Below are 23,027 nucleotides of genomic sequence, written 5' to 3'. Positions count from 1 at the left end.
AAACGAGAACGCGAAACGCGTTAAGAGGCCGCAAAACGACAAGGCCAAAATATCTGGCAGATGAACGCCAAATAATTAAAAAAAATAAAAAAAAAATAAAACATTAAACGGCTGCAAAGCAATAAGGCCAAGATTTGGCAAAAGAACGCAAAAGCGTTAAAAATTTTATTAAAGGGAAATAGCCCTAGCTCTGATACCATGTTAAAGTAAGAGAGAGAGAGAGAATCTTGGGTAAATTTCCCTTGAATTGAATATTGAGTGTGCACATATATTTATACAAGTAGAGGAGTGTGAGGTTTGTTCTCCCAAGCAATGTGGGACTAAAACCCACTACAATACACTATTATCAACAATAGGGTTATTATCTAGTTTTTCCGAAATGTAAAATCTTCAAGTACAGTTGTAAGGTCTTTTAATTACTAATTATATGGTGACACTACTTTTCAGAAATCCTGGACCTGCCTCCGACAAACTCATTGCATCATGAAGATAAGGGGATACATGCAAATTATCCATTTAAAAATAGCTACCTTTCTACAAAAACAGAAACTGTACCCTTAAATATTTTTCTTGTTTGCCTCTATCCTCTCTTTCACGAAAAATCCATAACAGAATTTGCTCCTGGATGAAGTTTTCTCTAAATTTCAAACTTTGGAGAGATTTAGTACAATAACCCTAAAAGTTACGGGGTTTTGTGAAAGTTACCCGTATGAAACCAACCAGAGGGATGTACGGTTGGATTTTAATGAGGAGACGAGGACGGTGGATCTGAGGTGGACACGTGGAGGAGATCGATTGGAGAGGCACGAAAGTGGTCCGCGGAGGCGGGAAAGTCTCGATATGGTGGGCCCATGCATTTGTATGTGGATCACGTGCTTTGTGTTGTCCAAACCACGTGTTTATACGAGTAGAGATTTTTTGATGCCAATTCTCATCCTAAAACTTTTTCTCTTCTCCTTTCGGCAAATTAAATAGTTATCAAATTTTATCAGTCCTTTTGATAGAGTAAGACCACATGGAAAATTTTAGTTGAAGAATAATCGAATTTCGAGCAAAGCCTTTTTTTTTATTTAAATAAGGTTATGATGATTGTTTTTAGAATTAAGATCAATTCTTTGCTCATGAGAAGATTAGATCAAATTTAAATTATGATGATGTAAGGTAAACAATTGATCAATCTTTTTTTCAAATTGAAAGCCAATTTTTTAGAATTGGACATTCATGTCCTATTATAAATAGGAGTCTCGCTCAACTCTAATCTACTTGTGTGAACACCATGCAAAGTACGACATATCTTTTTTTTCTGCTATAGTAATCCATGTTTAATTGATACAATATTTTTTGGATTGCTACGGTATTCCGCTTCAGCTACAGTATCCTCGTGTGCTACAGTAATGTTTTTTCAAAAAAATCCATGTGCCAGTTTCATGCTTACTACGGTAATGATTGTTATAATAAATAATACAGTAGTATTTACTGTAGCATAAATAGTAAATTTTGGTTTTCCCATTTGTACAGAGGAGTAGATGATATATGACATGATTTGCTAGTTTAATGCTAATAGAACATATCAATCTTATAATAGTACAAAAGGATCTTTATATTTATAATTTTTTTTTTTAAAATTGCACGGAGAGCTTTGTTATATTATATGGTTCCCATTTATAGAAGTAGGATCTTGTTGCGTGTATGAACCACATATCCCGGATCGTTCGGGTCCACAAACTCTGGTTCAGTGATGGACCACATCGTTCGGGTCCATTGGTTGGAATATGCGGATAAAGTAAATTGCAATTTGTATTATACTATCAGTTTTAAATCAGTATAAAAAATTGCAATTTGTATTATACATTCATGTCCTGGAAGGCATTCGCTTTATTTGGCGTATGAACTGGAGGATTTCAGTGGTGGAGATTGACTCCCTAAGGGTTGTCTCCTTGGTGGACTCTCATTCTCCTTTTGCTACCATGCCTATTGCAGATGAAGTTCACGTTGGTTTGTCTGCTATTGGTTGCTCTAAAGTTTCTTATGTAATGCGCACTGGTAATGGTGTTGCTCATGTCCTAGCTTAGTCGGTTGACTGTTTGTCCTCTTGTATTTTGTATGTTTCTGTCTCTCTGTTTTTGAGACAAAGTGTTGTTGAGGACTTGGCTGGTTAGGATGTCCTACATGCCTTTTCAAAAAAAATCAGTATAAAAAATAAATAGTTAAAATATCAGGACAAATAGAATATTGTATCAATGCAAATAATATAAAAATTAATAATTACTGACTCTAACATTGATGTGAAACAATGATAAGATTATCTCGTGAACTAATGTATTAATTTTATCTCTACTTTATATATAAAGAGAAATTTGTGGTATTCTTAAAGGCAAAAAAAATTAACATAAATCATATTAAAATTTTGACATATAGGCACCTTCATCAATCCATCAACCCTTCAAAAACTTTTGAATATCTAACGTCTTTCAGTTTTCTTATTCACGAAGCCCTATTAAAAGGTGACATGCGAACATTTCAATTATTTTCACATGAGAATCGCCATCAAATTAAATCTACCCATAATTAACAAATTCTACTTTATGATCAAATATTTGCATTCCTTATCAAATCATAACTATCAATAATTTTTTTTAAAATCTAATAATTATATTTTTTTAATTCTCTTTTTCTTTACATGAAGAATGATTACTGATTTAATATTAGCCTTGCATCTAAAAAAATTATCACATGTCTGTGCTTAATTTTTTAAAGACTAAAATTTACTAAACCTCCAACATTAACCACCAAATTTTTTGGAATTCACTAGACGCATAATAACAATCTCTTTTTTACTTTTTTTTAAGAGAGATTGGTGATTTACCATTAGCCTTACATATCAAAAGATTATCACTGTGCCAAATTCCCTCCGGTTTGAGAGATATCAGCGCTTTCGTCAGTTTTGACCTTCTTTGCAATCTATAGGCAATTTTTTATGCCTACAAAGACTCAGTCAAATAATCTCCAATTCTCATAACCAGTCTTCCCCTCTCGCTAGTTGTACACCACCCAAGGCTAATGCATCTAAGTTTTGGCATGATACAATCACCTCTAGTCAGGCTTTCTTATCTCTAGTTTGATGGAAACTAGACAATGGTCTATCCTCTTGCTTTTACGAAGATAAGTGGACTAGTTATAGCTCTTTGTCCTCCATGTTCCCTCTAGCATTCAACCTAGCCTTATCTAAAAATGTCAGCATCAGATCACAAGGGTTCATGTTAGAAAATCATTAGCATCGGAGGCGTCTCATTCGTAGGCTTATATCCCCTCAGAAGATTCATGAAGTTTCTGAAATGAAATCCCTTCTATCCAGCCTTAATGGACCTAACTGCTATCTTAAGGATAAAGTTTTTTGGCCACATAACTCTTCAGGACAATTCTCTGTCAACTCTTTATATTGTATCTGTAACGCCCCGCCCCGGAATCCGGGAGTCGGTACGCTATTAGATTTGATGGACTGGCCTCACAAACCACCACATGTCTTTTCCGCACGTTTTGTCCTCACTCACACGCTCCCTAGAAAACTTCCCAGTGGGTTACCCATCCTAGAATTTCTCTAGGTCAAGCACGCTTAACTTTGGAGTTTCTAAGAGTTGGGTTCCCGAAAAGAAGATGCATCTTGATGGTATGAGTATTCCAATCAAATCTATCAATACTAATCACATCACCCTCTCAAGGGTTGGGGTATTACAAACTCCCCCACTTAAACTCGCAACGTCCTTGTTGCGCCAAATCATATCATCCAAGACCGTACCATCCGTGTGAGATTCTAGAGGTGGCTCCTACGGCCTCAAGAGGTGGCTCTTGCCCTCTCGACGTAGCACTTTGTGCCGCATAGCACTTAGCTCTCACAATTCCGGTTGGCTTTGCTCTGATACCATTTGTAACGCCCCGCCCCGGAATCCGGGAGTCGGTATGCTATTAGATTTGATGGACTGGCCTCACAAACCACCACATATCTTTTCCGCCCAGTTTCGTGCCCTGTTAGATTTGATGTATTGTTTCATGTGCTCGGGGGTTTTACCTCGATTATCAAATACTAGTTCTGGGTTTTTACCATATATCTGTGCATGATAGATGACTTGAGAGTACCAAATTTAGAATCACATGCCGAGAAGCATGTGAAACTTGTATAAGCATATCTTTTCACATATCTCCTCGATAATTGCTATTTGGTCCAGGTATCGGGCAAGACTGCATTATTTCAGTCCTTGTGATGGACTATAATCCATTAAAGTCCTCGTGTTGGACTATAATCCATTAAAGTCCTTGTGTTGGACTATAATCCATTTCAGTACTCGTGTGGATATTTAGCCACTTGACCATGTGTTAACCATTTGCTAAGCTATGAGTATGACACTTATCTGAATCAGGACATGACACTTATGAAGTTTTAGACCTTTGGCACTTATTTGATTTCGACGGAACACAGTAGTTTATGTTCTGAGATGAGTTACATTTCTCTTCATTATTGTTTCTGTATTAGACTTTGTGTTTGGTACTTAGGGATTTACAATTTGAGATATAATGTATATACATGAGGGTTTCCTTGTATGGATTATTTCGCTCGACGTACCTATGCTCGTGTTGTAAATTTCTAAATACTAAAATCCCTTTTTAGTTAAGGTTTATGAATTTGAGACTTATTATGTATTAACTGTATTTTCTTATACAACGAGCCATATTCCCTTGGGGTTGGTTGTGATGTTACTCGCTAGCGCTTTGACGCTCGTTGTCCCTCCCCCTTTCAGGTAACGAGTCAGGAGCCCGGAGAGTCGCAGGTTGATGGCGATGCATTTTAGCTTCAGCTGTCTAGTTAGTTATATATTTTATTTGGGGCTCCACTTTAGATTTTCTTTTGTGTAGACATTTGAGAGTCTTGTTCTAGAAGTTGTAAAGGCTGTGTGCCTTATTTCCTCTTGTCAGACATTTGTATTTGAGACTTATTGAGTATTCCAGTTATCTATTCAGATATTGGCTATGTATTTCTGTATGTTGGATGATGAGATATTTATGTGATTTCATTTCATCGGTATTTCTTCTGTTATCTTTCACTTGCTTTTGTACCTACACCTGTTGTTGATTCTACTAGATAGATGTTAATTGTGATGGTGAAACATGTTATTGCACGGTGTGGTGCATGGCAGGTTTGACATTCTTGGTTTCACCTTGGACTGCAGCCTTGTGTGAACCCAGTGGCGTCACAGTATCCTATCTTCTAGTGGTATCAAAAGTGATGCATACAACCCCATTTGGAAAAAAAATTTCTCCCCATCAAGGATAAGATTTCTCTTGCCTGCTCCACAAGCACAAACTTCACACTAAGCACAACCTAGCTCTCAAAGGTTGGTCAGGGGACACAGCTTGTTCTCTCTGTAAAACTGCAATGCAAACGTATTCACATATGTTCTGGGAATGTCCAATTGCCAAAGAAGCTTGGAAACCTCTACTGCAAAGGTTATGGTTGAATATCAGCAACCGAGACTTTGACTATATCCTTCACTCTCATGGTTCCTTCGTCCCTAACACACAACATCGTCAGCCGTGGCTTTCTCTCCTCCATATCTTCTGTTGGTGCCTTTGGAGAGCTCGAAACGACCTGAGTCTATACAGACACTGATTTCTTCTCAGCAGTTAACGACTAATGCTTATTTCTTCATAATGTTCTGGTCAGGTAATTCATCAAGGAAATAGCAGGGCAGACTCACGCGACAGCCAGCAATCTGGGACTGCAGGACCTGCATGGATCCGTCTCGGACATGGTGGGAGATAACTTCTGAAGTGCGCTCAGCCTAATGGGTTTATTTTGATTGTACATAATCTTTACTGCCGAAACTTGCTTTCCCAGATGAACTGTGTTATGTTAGTAGGCGGAGACAGAGGCGATCGCGCCTGCTCTCGGCTTTTGTAATTAATTCTGATTAGTAGTTTGGGTTAGGACGATTGACTCGCTCTCGACTCAAGTTTCGAATGACGTCAAAGGACCGCTCTTTGCTCTTGGCGTGAGTGGGCACTCTTCCTAACTCATGGCTTTGTACAAAAAGTTCTCATATATGATATATGTATATATACATCTTCTGAATAGGGCATTTAGCCCTATTTTCGCGTCAAAATATATATATGTGTGCGCGAGCACGTGCTAGCGTGAGAGAGAGAGAGAGAGAGAGAGCTAGTGTGTGTGTGTGAGAGAAAGACGGCGAGATATTGTGAAGCATACAAGGACAAGTTAGACGTTCAAACTGTCTCCGTTTCTTGACTTTGGTCTAGTAAGGTAAGGACCACTTTTTTGGCTGAAGAGCATGAGGCTTTATTTCGCAAAACGTGACGCATGATAAGAGGCAACAGGGCTCAGATTTAATTTCCTTCGAAGTTATCTCTCCAACTAGAATTGGGTGCGCCCGGGGCATGGGCCACTTAAGTGCAAACGTGTCGCTGAAGAAGCACGTGGTTTGCTTGCTCCGACCAGGCGCGCGCTTGTGTCGGCCTCGTGGAAAACGCACGCTAAAGACACGTGCTTCATTCACTGGCTCCATTTTATTCTGGATATAAGTAGGGGGGTTTTTTTTTTTCTTTTTCACAAAACCACCTATAAAACAGGAGGAAAATACAAGAAGCAATTTTCAAGTTTAGCTTGTATATAAATCATCTTTCAAGCGTGTTCCCTTTGCGATCAACCAACCTGATCTTATTTTCTGGTTAAATTTTAATTAATATCTCCAAAATATCCTGGAAAACGACACCGAAAAGTATGTAAATTTGGTTAATAATACATATCGCGTGCCTAGCGCATGTATTCTTAAGGATATTTTTGAGATTTCAATTGAAATTTCATTAAAAAAAATAGGTCAAGGTGGCTAACTGCAACCTCTTTAAAGCCGGTTTATGTATGACTTGAACTTTAAATATGGTTTTCGTATTTTTCTCTTAAGAGACCAAATCATAGACAAATGCTCTGGTAAAATTAAATAACAATAATTCCCATATAGTTAGAGGTAATGTTGCACTGCAAAAAGTGAAAAATAACTAAGCAGTAATAAGTACCCAATGGACAATTTTGCCCTTTACAAAATTGTTATCCCAGTAGACCCCCTGTTTGTTACACGCACCAACAAGCCCGTGATGAAATATTAGATGTGAGAAAATTTTTTGAACGATTTTTTTTAGGTTGGATCCATCATGGTAAGTAACTGTTACAAGAACAAGTACAAAGATGCACATAAAACAAACTCTAGGAACACTTGCTTTTTCCAAGAGCAAATAAATAATCAGTCTTTATACTACATCATCCTTTGATTAAAAAAAAGGAGGGAAAAGAAAAACCCAATTCTCCCTCACTCATTCTCCACCTCTTCCTTCATCACTCGTCGTTCTCCCTTTCCTTATCCACTAAAAATTCGACGAGCTCTTAGCTGCGTCGATGTCAATAATTTAGCACTCTACAGCTTATTAGCTCTACAAAAACACAATTAGAAAATTCTACGACTTGTTCTCTGAAGTAAGAGCGATGCCCTCTTCGGGATCAGATGGTACTACTGGCTTCTGTTCTTTAGCTTTCAACAGGGTTTTGGCGTAAAGAGTGCCAAATACAATGGCCTGTCAAATAAATTAGCTTTAGTACAGAATTCTCATAGCATCAAGTATCAAACATTAATATATATAAATAAAAAAAATAAAAAACTAGGGAACTCTTACAGCTCCAACATATTGTTCCCAGCTAAGGGGATGACCAAACCACACACATGATAGCAAGATGCTCAGCAACTGAACCAAAATTTAATGAGCTCGGTGAACTTGTCTATTGGAGCAGGGAGAATACGAACTTTACATGTATCAGATCAATAAGAACTTTACCTGTCTCGTTGTCATTATGGTGGCAAATGTTAAAGCTCCAAAAGTTCGGATTGTGTAGGAGATGAAGAACTGACTAGCGGTTGCTACCTAGATAGTCAAGATATGAAATTTTGGTCAGTGACGTACTCGCTTGTTTCCTTTTTGCTTCTTTATGATAAATGTAAATTTGCAAGAAAGTTTAAGAAAAGGAAGTTACACAAAGGGGGCGTTTGGTTGCTTGCAATTGTAGTTGCAATGCAAGTGTCACCTACATGCAACTGAAACTTTGCAACTCTTCTTGCAGGTAACTATAGTTGCAATTGTTTAGTGCAAAATTTAAATTTTGCAACTTATAGTTGCAGTTGTTTGATTTTGCTTGTGACTTTACCTATGTAACTTGTTTTTAACTATTAAAATATTGTTAAAGTTATTAATTCCTTTTACACTTTAAAATATTTATTTTTTAAAAATAATGGTTTTTATTATGAAGTAAATTGACTTTTAAAATTTTCTTAAAAAGGTTTTTTGATAAGATTATATTTTTAAAAATTATATTTTATTAAAAACTTATTTTCATAAAACAAGATATTTTTCTAATAATATTTTTAGGTTACAATATATTTTTGCAAATGAATTTCAATAAAAAGTAAATCTTTTTCATAAACTTTTTTGAAATTGAATTTTTTTTGAAAATATTATTTTAACAACGTATAATAGGATTCAAAGAAAAAACTAATTTTAGAAAGTAATTTTTTAAAAATATTACTTTTCTTAAAAATAACACTTCTTTAATTTATTTTTACCAAAATATAATATATATATTTTTTAAATGCTTTTTTCAAACAATCCCAAAAAAATAATATTTCTTCAAGAAGAAGTTTTTTTCCAAAATATATTATTTTATCAGAAAATAACATTTTTATTAAAATATTTTTTATCAAAAAATAATATTTAAAAAAAACTATGTTATAAGAAACTAATATTTTTCAAAAGAATAATATTTTTATTTTTTCCAAAATAATTATGTTTTTATATAATAATATTTTTCATTGTTTTTAAAAAATAATCATCTTATAAAATATCTTTTAAAATATTACTTTTAGAAAAAAATTCAGGAATATAATATTAAAATAACTTTATTTCTTTAAAAAATGTTTTCCAAAATATTATAATAATAATTCTTTTAAAAATTATTTTTAATCTTTAATAAAGTTCTTATATTTTTTGAAATATTAAGTAATGATTTTGATTTTTGATAAATTTGTGTCATGTAACTAAGCTGCGACTGTGACTTGTAACCATTTTGAACGTAAGTCATATGTTGCAACTAAGGATTTTTGCAACTATGATTACAATTGTAACATTGAATTGCAACAAAACAAACACTTGCAACTGCACAAAATTGACCCAATGGCAACCACTCCAGTTACAAGCTACCAACGCCCCCAAAATATGAAAGATTGAAAAGAGTGCTTACGCTGGATAGTAAAATAACATCATAGAAGCAGTCTAGCAAACGCCCCCAAAATATGGAAGATTAAAAAGAGTGCTTACACTGGATAGTAAAATAACATCATAGAAGCAGTCGTGATGGCGAAACATGAATTCTATTGCTGAAACAAGATGACCCTGCAGAACAAGTCCTACATCCATAGAAATTTAGAAGAGAAAGAAGTGTCAAATAACATCAAATCATCAAAGAACAAATTCATATATTGTACAGAAAGATGTTACATGGATGATGCAAGTGCACAACATGACATCAAATCATCAAAGAACAAATTCATATATTGTACAGAAAGATGTTTGATCCCTACATGGATGATGCAAGTGCACAACTCTTTAATTGCAAACTTTAAACAAAAATCAAAAAGTGAGAAGTTACAGTAAAAATGATCACTGGACAATATAAAGTCAGTCATGAAGAAACAACTGGCAATCTCGGGATATATTTGTAACCAGTCTCAAGTATTTTCCTGGTTGGGAATACATTTTAACAACAATTACAAAATACCCAAAAAAAAATAACAGTCGCAGTGACACTCTTTTAAGATGTTGCTTCAGTAAATCAAATTATCAGATAAAAAGGTCCTTGTTAAAATTGATACTTCAAAGAAGTTGCAATATATCTTGGTTAAGCCAATCAAGGTGATTACTTTTTTCTATTGGTTTTCTTCCACTGAGATATAGTTAAGTGATTGGAGGTGATGTTTGAGTACGGTAGTAGAACTAATGACCATATACTCGTGTCATATAGTAAAATCTCTTAATTGCAGTAGTTATCCAAACAAGGTGATCTTTTCAAGTAACTTGCAGTTATATTTGAGGGGTACATGCTCATACTAAAAGCAACAGGGAAAGCTGATAATTTAAGAGCATGTTAAGTGAAACTTACCACTCAAACTGAGAACGCATGAACACATTGTTGTGTAAAATATTTGATTATGGATTTCCATATCATAACCCTTAAAAAGTTTGTCCTGGAAAGTGCTTGTAAAACCATCAAACCTGGGAAATACACTAGTTAGCACAAGCGAACAGACAAAGGGCAATAGAATAATTTTCTCATAGTAAAACCAAAATGATCCATCAAGCACTAAAAATATGGAATTACAGATAATAACTGTTTCACACTAAAATGAGAAACCAGACCTATGAAAAACTAATTTATGTAGTGCACAACAATAGATCTCAGGAGAACAGTTCCTCCTATCTACTATAGGATCTGTTTATAAATGCAGAACCATTGCTAACAGTGTAAATATCGCAATCGTAAATCTCAACAGCTATGGGCCCTCTCTAAAAGCGAATATAAAGTCAAAACAAATATGCAGGTTTCCCATAACAAAAGACGGGTAACTTTCACAAAATGCCTTCTAAACTACAGGATGTTTTGCACAGCCCCCTAAACTTCATAAATTGGACAAACCCTCACCTGAACTTGTCTCATTTAAGAACGTGGATGACAGCTGTTAGTTTAAGCTATCAGCACGTCACATGGATTGGACAATTTTGCCCTAATGCGTTTTCTTATTTTGCTGAAAAAGAATTTTTTTGGGTCAGGGTAGGTAGATAAAAGAGGGTAGCTATGATTTTTTACTCTTTATGTTAACGTCATTGAGAAGTTCCGATAATTCAGGGATTTTGTACAATTTTAAAAGTTTAGGTGGTTTCTTTTTATTTAGAAAGTGAGTTTTTTTGGCAATTTGCCCATAAACTAATAATGCAGAGACTCACAACAGAAATAACGATAGATTTGACCATAATTCCAAATTGCATATCCTATCACAGATGCTAATATTGTTGGATAATCTTCGATATAAAGCTAATCATCATCAAAATATACGATCAGAAAATAGAAACATTCTAGAAAGTTGAGGAGAAAGAGCCACAAGCAATGGAAATACCCAAGATAACCGATCATGAGGGAGACACCCAAAAAAGTGCTTTCTCTTCCTGTATGGTGTGGGCTAATATCTGATGCCTGCAATTGAACAAAATGATTAAGCCATTTCTTAGGGCAAGCATATTGCTTAACTTAATGCAAGTATATTTTTAAGAAGGCATGTACCAAACAAGATTTTTAAGTGATACTCCTTTATTCGTGTAGTACATTCTTCTTTTCCTATTCAATGAATATATTAATATGTAACATGCAAAAAAAAGTAATATCAAATATGCATGTTGGGTTCATTACTTGGTTAACATCATCAGACAAGTGGAAAATCATACCTTCGATGTTGTCATTATCAATTAAATCAATTAAAGTCCAACTGGTACAGAACGTGAGATATCCATAGCCTTAGGTAGGAAATATAAACCGCAAATGCCAAATTCTATATGTCTCATAACTTATAAGATACTGCAGACGAATGGACTGTAAATCATGGTCTGTATAAAACTGGTCCTAACCAAAACTTCTTTTCATCCTAACTCAAACTTTTCCAGGCTTTTCTTTCCTTATCCCACTTTGACCAATCCACCTTACCCTCCCTTCCTCTCAAAGAAAGCTGCAAGGTAAAGCCAAATCAAAAGAGATACCATCGCATTCAAAGAAGATAGCCCTTTCATTACAGAGCGTTATTAATAGTTGTGCATACAATACTTCCTGCGTATCTGACATTTCAAACTTGTTCGAACCATACACATATATCAATTAAGGATAATCTGGTCATGTTTGTTTTCGTCAAAAGTTGGTTTTGACATGGAATTCATTATATCTTCGGTCGATTACAATAAATTCAAAAAAGAGATAGCCTTTTTATAAGACTTCTTTTACACAACAAAATAAAAATTACAACTCTTGAGAAACAAACGCAGGATCGTTGTTTGGATCGCTGCTTGCGTGGGATCTTTGCCTGTGCCGGGGGTGCGTTAGCCCGTGGACCACCAAATCACAGATTCTGATTGAATCGTGAGGGGTTTATGATTTTTCCTTCATTTATCGAAGTGAGAATTTGAAACGATATCTTATCAAAGTAAGATAGTCGTTCTTCTTAAGATTAAGTCAAAGCTTAAATCTCAAGGAATTGCCAGAAGCTCGGGTACTCTGCCCTCTCTGCTCCGAAATCAGACTGTGGATGCTCTCTGATCAGCCTCTCTCAAAAAATCGATTTCAGGGGGTATTTATAGCCTCCAGGATGAACAGTACTTCCGAGACAGTGTTTACTGTCTTGGCGGCCGAGACAGTAAAGCCTGGGCGAGACAGTAAAAGTCTGTCTCGCCGGGCGAGACAGTAAAGACTGTCTCGCCAGGTGAGACAGTAAAGACTGTCTCGCCTGTGAGACAGTCTATACTTGTGTTCTTTTGCCTTTTTGGATGATTTCCTCTTAAGCTGTATTTGGATATCTTTCAGTATTTTTTTGACGCCTACAGATACCCCCTCCAAAGTGTTCCAGACGTATTATTTTATAGAGGAGTCTGGGGCACTTTGGATAAGACAGGCCTTATTTGCAATCCCTTTAAGGCTTGATTGAGTAGATCATACGGAAGGACTCATAAATGGCTTCAACTCTTGACTTCGTCATCTTTTAGCCTATTCAGTGCTTTGTAGAATAACTAAAATTCCTCCGGTGCTGCGTTTATCGCGTGACCGTCGTCGAAGTCTTGAATTAGAACTGCTATTGAAGAATGTAGAGATAATTTATACTCATATACTTTATTGGAGTGTTCGGGAAATAGTTTAACCTCATATACCCGTTGGGAGGTAATCAGGTTATTCTTAAGAATATTCTGAGTAATATTCTCCAGAAACTTCCTGTTGATGGTAGGGAAACAGTTTAGACTCGTGTACCTATTGGAGTAATATGGTCTCTTTTTTGTTGGTAGAGCTCCTGGTCTCTTGTTTGTTGGTAGAGATGAACCAGGAATTGGAAAGGAAGAATTTTATATTCTATCTCCTGGTCTCTTGTTTGTTGGTAGAGATAAACCCGGAATCGGAGAGGAAGAATTTTATATCCTATCTCCTGGTCTCTTGTTTGTTGGTAGAGATAAACCAGGAATCGGAGAGGAAGAATTTTATATCCTATCTCCTGATCTCTTGTTTGTTGGTAGAGATGAACGCGATGATGGAGAGGAAGAATTTTATATTCTATCTATTGGTCTCTTTTTTGTTGGTAGAGATGAACCCGAAATTGGAGAGGAAGAATTTTATATTCTATCTCCTGGTGTAAAGGAAACTCGAAGTGGGATCTCCACTTAGAGAATCTGGATTGGTTTGAATAATCCTAACTGTCATAAGGTTTGACTATTCAATTCAAAAGTTGACCTTTCGCTCGCAAAATGAATCGAAAGGGTATTTTGGTTATGGCCCTAACTGTAGTAAGGTTTGACCAAGTGGGAGTTTTGAGACGATCCTAACTGTAAGAAGGTTTGATCGCTCGATTTGTGGACCACTCGTTCATGCAACGAATCGAGAGGGGATTTTGGCTTTGGTCCTAACTATTTAAAAGGTTTGACCAAGATGGGGATTTGAGACGATCTTAATTGTTTAAAGGTTTGATCGTTCAATTTGTGGACCTCTCGTTCATGGAACGAATCGAGAGGGGGTTTTGGCTTTGATCCTAACTGTTTAATGGTTTGACCAAGATGGGGATTTGAGACGATCCTAACTGTTTAAATGTTTGATCGTTCAATTTGTGGACCTCTCGTTCATGGAACGAATCGAGAGAGGATTTTGGCTTTAGTCCTAACTGTTTAAAGGTTTGACCAAGATGAGAATTTGAAACGATCCTAACTGTTTAAAGGTTTGATCGTTCAATTTGTGGACCTCTCATTCATGAAACGAATCGAGAGGGGATTTTGGCTTTGGTCCTAACTGTTTAAAGGTTTGACCAAGATGGGAATTTGAGACGATCCTAACTGTTTAAAGGTTTGATCGCTCAATTTGTAGACCTCTGGTTCATGGAACGAATCGAGAGGGAATTTTGGCTTTGGTCCTAACTGTTTAAAGGTTTGACCAAAGGAGGAATTTGAGACGATCCTAACTGTTTAAAGGTTTGATCGTTCAATTTGTGGACCTCTCGTTCATGGAACGAATCGAGAGGGGATTTTGGCTTTGGTCCTAACTGTTTAAAGGTTTGACCAAGATGGGAATTTGAGACGATCCTAACTGTTTAAAGGTTTGATCGTTCAATTTGTGGACCTCTCGTTCATGGAACGAATCGAGAGGGGATTTTGGCTTTGGTCCTAACTTTCCCGTGAAAGAAAGAAAATAATTTAGACTCATATACCTGTTGGAGTATTAAGGAGCAGTTTATACTCGTATAATTTTCGGTGTGGGGAAACAGTTTATACTCGTGTACCCAATGGAGTTGTATGGTCGTCTTTACTCGATATCTTTCGTCGTTATGACGCCGGAGTCAATTAGGGCTTGGATCTTATTTTTGAGTCCAAAGCAAATCTCGGTGGGATGAAGAATCCTTCTGTGGTACGCACAGTAGTTTGGATCCGTAATCCTCTTAGCTCCATCCTGATCTTTAATAGGTGGTAGCTCGATTTTGTCATTAGCGAGGAGGTATTCTAATATGGCTGGAGATTATTATGGCATGTTTGCAGGATGAACTCCTCTGTAATAGGATCTCTGCAATTCATTGCTTTGTTACGGAAACGTTTGACAAAATTGTCAACTGACTCTCCGTCTTTTTGCTTCTCATCTAAAAGGGTTCCGACTGACACTTCGGTATCATCATCGAAGAAGTTGCTGAGGAACAAACTTTCCATGTCATCCCAGCAATTGATGCTCCCTGGCTTGAGCCGTCGGTACCAATCGAAGGTGGGCCCACGAAGGATGCCAACGAATGACCGAACCATTAAAGCCTCGTTTCCAGAAATCATGCCTAAATGAGACTTAAAATAAATCAAGTGTTGAATAGGCGAGCTCTTCCCCTCAAACGGTGTGAAGTTAACTAGATTGAATTTAGCCGGGTATGGTATTGAATCCCATTCTCTTGGATAGGGACACGGAATACCTGTTTTTTTCCCTTCTTGAGCCGTCATCAAAGCGTTGATTTTGTTTTCAAGCTCTTTCATTTTCTCGTCCTCGTCTATGTCTTCATTCGAAGGACGTTGAGGAGAATGAATTAGACCACTCCCTGTGAGAGGTGCTATTGAACCACCCCTAATATCGTTATTTGGAGGATCCGTTAAACCACCCCCAGCGTTATTGCTATTAAGAGGTGTATCAGCCATAATGACTTCATCCACCTCTGGATCACTGTCATTTGTAACATTCTGAATGTGGCGGCTGGATTCAACTCTCTGACTGGACTCAGGGGGTTGAGGCCGTTGAGCTAGCAATTCTCTCATTTGTTGGATAGCTAACTCCATCTTTGTCTTCATCTCAGCTCTAATTTCTGATTGTGAGTACTTCTCTGGTTTGCCCTATGCTAGATGATGTATCATCCGAAGCGATCGCAGAACAAGTGTCCGAGAGCTCATCCTCTGATGACATCCCTTCATGCATTCTCCTGATAGCTCCTAGCTGGAGTCGAGACTTCCGTCGGGCAATTCTTGAATTGACTTTTCCTCCCGGGAAAAAATCGGGGCTTGATTCACTTGAAGGCCACTTAGATTTTCCTTTATCAACCATGTTGATGATGACTTCAGGGAATTCATCCCCTTGAATAGTGAGCTTCTTGTTGAAACGTCTCGGTTTGGGCTTTGACATTTCAGTAGAAAGTCTCTGGAACACAGAAACTTTCGGCGGAATGGCTTTAAAGCAGTTGCATTTAGGCAACACTGTTTTGATAAGTTTTTCACATACATAATGACGATTCGTTTCTTGAACAGTCCTTTTATGTGATTTGTTTCCACCTTTAGTTTGATAGTACAACTCGTCAGCATGGTGACCAGAGCAACCTATCTTCTGTTTTCGTGTTTGAACCTTGTTAACATACCCAGGATGGCTTATCGTCGCCTCTGAGCGATCCAAGGTTATGTCAAGAGTCACACGTTTAGAACCACCCCCTTGCGGGTGTGGAGTCTTAACGGGCGCCGAATGCTGATTTTGCACAACTCCAGACTTTGGAATCCAAACTTGGTAGAGTTTCGGTGGTTCTTTGGCCACTGTTTTCTTGTTCCTTTCTCGTCTTTTTTGTAATAGAGCACGGGCATGAGCAGCGTTTGCGCGACGTTTTTGTATACGTTCTTTGAGGGTTGAACGAGCCCTTTTGACTGTAGTCCATTCCTCCGTCGCTAATTTAGCAGAGATATGAGTGATTGGTCGTTGAGACAACTGAACCACTCGATGCCTCCTCGACTCTAAGTCCGCATGATAACGAACTCCGTCGGGTTGTTCCAAGGCCTTAGCTTTGACGAGCCCTCTTTGTCAGTGGCGAATTTCGATCGAATGACTCCTTAATTGGGGAGGTATGCTGTTGAGCAGAGCTGTTGCGAGTAAAATCTTCAGCAACAATCGGGCCAGAGTCTTCATCCGTAGAATTTGATAACTTCAACGAAGATGAAATCTTCCTGCATTTGCGAGGCGAGGAAGACTTTACAAATGAGGACGACAAATACTCCTCAAACTTTGCTTGGTGGAACTCGTACTCGACCATTGATTCAACCAGGATCTTAATGATTGGCTGCGACACGACGGTCTCGGCAGCGAGACCGTTGGCTCCCACTGTGATCGCCAGTTTGTTTTCGTCAAAAGTTGGTTTTGTCATGGAATTCATTATATCTTCGGTCGATTACAATAAATTCAAAAAAGAGATAGCATTTTTATAAGACTTTTTTTACACAACAAAATGAAAATTACAACTCTTGAGAAACAAACGCAGGATTATTGTTTGGATCGCTGCTTGCGTGGGATCTTTTCCTGTGCCGGGGGTGCGTTAGCCTGTGGACCACCAAATCACAGATTCTGATTGAATCGTGAGGGGTTTATGATTCTTCCTTCGTTTATCGAAGTGAGAATTTGAAACGATATCTTATCAAAGTAAGATAGTCGTTCTTCTTAAGATTAAGTCAAAGTTTAAATCTCAAGGAATTGCCAGAAGTTCGGGTACTCTGCCCTCTCTGCTCCGAAATCAGACTGTGGATGCTCTCTGATCAGCCTCTCTCAAAAAATCGATCTCAGGGGGTATTTATAGCCTCCAGGATGAACAGTACTTTCGATACAGTTTGTTGTAACTGCCTTCCCACGTTTTCAAACTCCGTTATTTTGGCAGTTGTCAACGTGATTCTCGCCCACGACGTTTCCCATGTTCTTTGGCAGTTAATGGCCACGTGTCGGCGGTTTATAAAACAGTTTCTGAGCCTTTGAGAACTGTCTCGCACGGAGAGACAGTAAAGACTGTCTCGCGCGGAGAGACAGTAAACACTGTCTCGCACGGAGAGACAGTAAAGACTGTCTTTTTTTCTTTGATTTTTCGATGATCTCCTCTTGAGCTGTATTTGGATATCTATTAGCATTTTTTGACGCCTACAATGTTCATGCTAACTCAATTTCTCCAATTTCATGTACCAAAATCCGAAAGATTTTTAAGGAGATACTTTTTGTTTTTTTTTTCAAATTCACGGATTGTATTGCCACTTTACAGATCTGGCCAATGAAAATAGAGGAAGTTGTCATGATCCAGAGCTCATCACGTCAACGGTTGATATATGAGTTCTCTTTTAACTTAATTACTCAAACTATCTGCTAGATTTTGTTTCACAATTTAATAATAAAGCGTGTTTAACGAACAAACAACTTGCTTTCTTAATTCTTCTATTGACTGAGAAATAAGATATATGATCCTAGGCACATGTTTGTGCTGTGAACAGACAAACTCATAGCAAGACACGTCACAGAATGAAGAAAAGTGAGCAATTAAGAAGTTAAGACAAGTATGCAGCTATTCACGTTAAAAACAGAAAATTGGACAAAGAAGATTTAAGAATGGTCATTACCGGATATAATATGAAGAATGAACAACCTAATGTCACTAGTAAAGCAAATAGATAGTCTTTCCCATTGTATTTCTTTTGCATTATAACTGTACCCCAAATCTGCAACAGCAACAAGAAACTGCATCAAAAATGTTAGCTGTTGTAGTTCATATAGTAATTCATACATAGAGAAAAGGAAATTTTACAAAAAGAGCAAATCACTTTGCTTATTAAACAAAGAAGAATCGGATTCTTTAAAACTTAAGTGAAAGTATGAAGTATTGATTTACAAGGATTATGACACCAGCAAGTCTACAGTGTTGAAAGTTAGAATTACTTTGTATTCGCTGTTGGTTATTTGTACGACAATGGGGATGCAGTTGGAGACAAGATACTAATTTCATGAAGAACCAGAGGTCCACAGTTGACATACAGGAGAGCAAGAAGCTGGGAGCAAATGCCAAGAATAGATTCATAGAATACATAATATCTTACATAAATATATTTATGTAAGATATACAGGTAAATAAAAAGAAAAGACTCGTTAAAAGCATATCTTCGTGTATAATTAATGTAGTGAATATGTCATGACGCATACTTATTCACATTATAAAAGACGTGCAAGATATTAACTTACTCAGCATATAACATCTAAAAGAGAGACTTACCATCACAGGTATCATTTTTGCACATTTTGCAAGTGTCTGTACTGGAAAGCTAACATATTTCAGGGCCTGAAAAACACCAACTATGTCACTTAATGGCTTCTTGGTCCACAGATGATATAACATAACAACCTCTGGAAAAAAATTTCAATTCTTTAACTAGGAAAAAGATTATCAAGTCACACCAAAATGTGCAATTACCTCATATTGGCATGTAGTCGTAAGTATGTTAGATATTGATATAGCACAATACTTATAAATTGGAGCCACTGGATCCAAAGCCTTCTTACTAGCCTGTTAGAGGATGTCAGCAATCAGCAATGTTCAATTTTTATAAGTAATGGTGAAGAAATTGGAACATAACTAGTTTACCAGTAAGGAGCCCGCAGATACTGCAGAAGTTGCTATGCGATTACAGAAAACAAGAAATAATGAATATCTAAAGTATTCTTTATTTTTCCCATACGGAACTCTCATAATCTTTTCCTGCATGAAAAAAAGAAACTGAATTGGTTCCATGTTTCCACTGAGCTTTGTAACCAACCAAATTATACTCCATAACCATTGAGTTCGAAAAGAGAACAGCAGCTTACTGCAGAACTTTACTAGAGATTACTGGCAAGGTGGGTGAAACTATATAAACATAAATAATAGGCAATAACAGATATTAAACAGAACTCTAGCAAAACAAGTGGAAGTGTATAAATAGCACACTTAACAGAAAGGTAGTTAAGAAGTTAGCGAAACGGACAATAAAGCTTGAGGGCATAAGGAAAACTACAGAAGCAGAGAAGGGGATAAGAAAGGCAAGGCATTTTAAAGAGATCACCGGCTAAGATCAGAAGTAGAGGGCAGGGACAAAATTTTGTGATTTGTACTTACCACGCTTCTATTCATCTCATTTAAATCTTAGGCCTAGATAAGTAAATAGTTTTTTTTTATTTTCATCACATGAACCGCCAAGTCAAAGTCCTGCTCAAGCTGAACAGGCATAGAACCATCACAAACTAAAGCACAAATCCTACTGACACGTCAGAAATGGGGGGGGGGGGGGATGCAATATATAAGTTTTTACTCCAATATTTAGCCTTTGCTCCCAAACTACCACCTCTATTGTCAAGGTTACTAACCCTCCTAGAAACTGAAATTTGTACAAAGGGTTATTCTTATTATTATTATTTTTCTTTTAAAAACACTCTCAGGCCAAGCATTAGTAGAACAAAAATAACTCCACTTTCTTCCAAGTCTTCAGACTAGTGTTTACAGTGTACAATCAAAGTTCAGTCTCATGCCTTACATGCATCAGGCACACTAAAACTAATCAAAAACTTTGATTGAGCTCGGGACATCAAAGAATTAATTTTTTATAAAAAAGAAAAACGAATGCTTTTGATCAATCATTATCGACTGCAACAGAACACTTAGCGTCAAGATTTATTCTTTCCACTCCCGGGGACTTCAGGGCTCAACGTTTCGCAATTTAACACAAAATCCCAGCCTGAGCTACCTAAATATCAATCGGTCACTTGCATGTATAAAAACACCATTCATATACGGAAATCACAACCAAATGAATAACAAATAATCAATAGCTGAAGACAATTTAAACAAACGATCACTTGCCTGAAGAACGCCGTAGATGACGAGGGTCGACATGATTCCGGCCACCGCAAACGCGAACCTCCAAGCCCTGCTCTCCTTCACCGGGGCGGGCACGGGTTCCGCCATCGCTCCGCATCCACAGCTCCAATTCGCCCGGGATTTCTCTCCCTTGATGATTTTTCAGTGAAAACCTACAAAATTAGGGCAACAGAGAATTTGGGATCGAGAGAGAGAGAGAGAGAGAGAGAGATTTTGGGGGTAAAAATAGAGACGAGGGTTTTAAGGATTCGGTGAATTGGGCGGCGGAGGGAATTATGCGCCAGCGAGATGGGAGGGGTATGAAACTATTAAAATGGATCCGGACGTTGAAGTTTAAATAATTACAAGCGGACAAAAAAATTACTTGTTAAATTCTAAAAGTATTTTTTTCTTTTGTATAGTTAATTAAAGCTTTATATTTGTTAAATACAAGTGGAGAATAAAAGACTATTTCCCTGTTTGCATCCCAATTTCTGATGATTATAAAATTATCATATAAATTTTGTACACTTTAATTAGTTCTCAACTTGGGTATAAATTATTTAGATTCCTAACTTTTTTTTAAAGAATTAATAAAAGTACAATAATACTTTTCGAATTTTTTATTAACGTTGCTACGGTTTGAAAATAACTAATGTATTCGTAAAGTTTGTAAGTATATATTTTTTTGCTTTTGCTTTTGTACCTTCACTTTCAAAATTTTCCACTTTCTCTTTGTTTTATTTTTTTTAACCTCCCCTTTAGAGGATCCAAATTGAACCCTAGATAAAAATCAGATGTCATCACGTAGAAAGAAACTATCATTGTCTCTTTGTATTCAAACTTCTTGATACTTGAGAATATACAGGATCCTTAAACGATGAGGAACTTCAAAGATTCTTAAAAATGAATAATAAAAGAGAGTATTCTATGTTTTCTAAAACTCAAAGGAGAAAACAGGATAATGTAGAAAAAATGAAGAATAGCATGATACTTTTTTTGGCAATACTTTTGTATTTATTTTGCAAGAGTTTCGCACAAGTAAAAATATAATAATCAGTTTGACTATAAAATTAGATAATAATTTAACAAATATAATGGAAGATAATTTCAAATAATAAATAAAATCTGAATAAAATACTTGGTGCGCCCGCCGGGCTGACCACGCATATCTGAATCCAATACCTCGGTCAGCGTAAAATAGCTCACCCCGTGATTACCGTCTTAACGTGCACTGAAATTTTTTTATTTTTTATTTTTTGGCTCAAATAACATTAGGAAAAAAAACCAAAATAAAATGAAAAACCTGGCATGAGACTCCCTGTTATAATTGCATGGCCATCACCTAACGTTCAGTGTTTATCGTTTGTTGTGATCATGACATGATCATTGAAAGCTGGTAGCTAGCGATGCGTGTAACAAAATAATATATATGGTTGAGTGCTAATTAATATTCATTTATGAGGATATATTCTTCTTTTCTTTAAAAAAGCTGGTTTTTCTATTTAAGACTTTCTTTAGGAGTAGCTTATTTTGTTATGAAAGTCATCCTATTCTCTCATTTGGAACTAAATATAAAATATCATACGGGGGTTTTGCGCAGAAAATTGAAAAAATAAAAAGTTTTTTACGTGTCCTAACATCAATTATGAAGTTGTTAATTGCATAGAACAATAACTCAGTTTAATTTTGGGTTTCTATTTGTACTGTTTTTAACTATTTGTATCTTGATTTTTTTTTTTTGTATTCTGTATATTGTTTAAACTCCTTTAAAATTGATAATGAGATGCATGTAGTGTTCTTCCTTCGATATGATTTTGTCTATAAGATTTTTCTTGGCTCTTGCCTTTTGTCGTTGGTTAAATGGTGGAAGGCATAAATGCAATTAAATTACAGATCTAGTAATGGAAGTGGCGTTGGGGTCCCCAGAAGTTTGATGTTTGGTTTTCCTATCTGTTATTTATGAAGATTAAGATGCTTGCATGCATATTAAGAAAATATCAATTACTAGCCATGCGTCCAATAAGTAAATACAACATAGAATTAACTAGCCATCAATATGGAGACGCTCTTGATGTAGAACACACGACAGACATGTTTATGTCAAAATGGTACAGTTGCAAACTCAAACGCGGGTCCGGTCGAGTAAAATAACTTGCTACGAAGAAACGACCATAACTTTCAAACCGTACGTTAGAATTGGACGAATTATATAGAAAATCGACTATCTCGACGAGACGGAGCCAACCAAACCCACCCTTAAAGGTTCGGTTTGCTTCCTCTGTTTCGCCAAATTTCTTACGGTTTGAAAATATCTGTATTTTTATCCATTTTTTACTATTTTTAGTAATGTTTTAAGAGTCTGCATTGATTCAGAAACAAATCCGATTTAATCTCAGATTTAACCAGTGGACTTTCCTAGTCATAAGAAGTCTTTTTAGAAGTTTTAATGTTGTATGAATTTTTTTACTATTTTTTTAAAGTTTGAGTCATTGT

At 36.5% G+C, this 23,027-nt stretch overlaps 1 protein-coding gene across 2 annotated transcripts; it reads right to left on the bottom strand.

The window, feature by feature from the left end:
- On the bottom strand, positions 7,260-21,427 carry LOC109829916 (UDP-galactose/UDP-glucose transporter 5B-like). Of its 2 annotated transcripts, XM_020397004.1 has the most exons (11): positions 20,535-21,427; positions 19,284-19,397; positions 19,113-19,205; positions 18,915-18,980; positions 18,268-18,366; positions 11,280-11,356; positions 10,268-10,380; positions 9,427-9,515; positions 7,894-7,980; positions 7,735-7,803; positions 7,260-7,635 (listed from the first exon to the last, which is right to left on the bottom strand). In XM_020397004.1, exons 1-11 carry the CDS (start codon positions 20,637-20,639, stop codon positions 7,519-7,521), a joined length of 1,029 nt encoding a protein of 342 aa, XP_020252593.1. In that variant the 5' UTR covers positions 20,640-21,427; the 3' UTR covers positions 7,260-7,518. The 2 variants fall into 2 exon arrangements, with proteins under 2 accessions (XP_020252593.1, XP_020252594.1); XM_020397005.1 differs by lacking the exon at positions 7,735-7,803.

The sequence above is a fragment of the Asparagus officinalis genome, chromosome 2 (genome assembly GCF_001876935.1).
Source record: "Asparagus officinalis chromosome 2, Aspof.V1, whole genome shotgun sequence".
Taxonomy (NCBI): Eukaryota; Viridiplantae; Streptophyta; class Magnoliopsida; order Asparagales; family Asparagaceae; genus Asparagus; species Asparagus officinalis.
Note: the sequence above shows the minus strand (reverse complement) of the source record. Positions and strands in the feature narration are given on the sequence as shown.

Excerpts from the sequence above, each read along its gene's own strand:
- LOC109829916 (XM_020397004.1), bottom strand. The coding sequence starts at position 20,639 with ATGGCGGAACCCGTGCCCGCCCCGGTGAAGGAGAGCAGGGCTTGGAGG. Across the intron at positions 10,381-11,279 it reads CTCATGATCGGTTATCTTGG|GTTTGATGGTTTTACAAGCA; the intron begins GTATTTCCATTG and ends TGTATTTCCCAG. Across the intron at positions 9,516-10,267 it reads ATGCGTTCTCAGTTTGAGTG|GACTTGTTCTGCAGGGTCAT; the intron begins GTAAGTTTCACT and ends CTATGGATGTAG.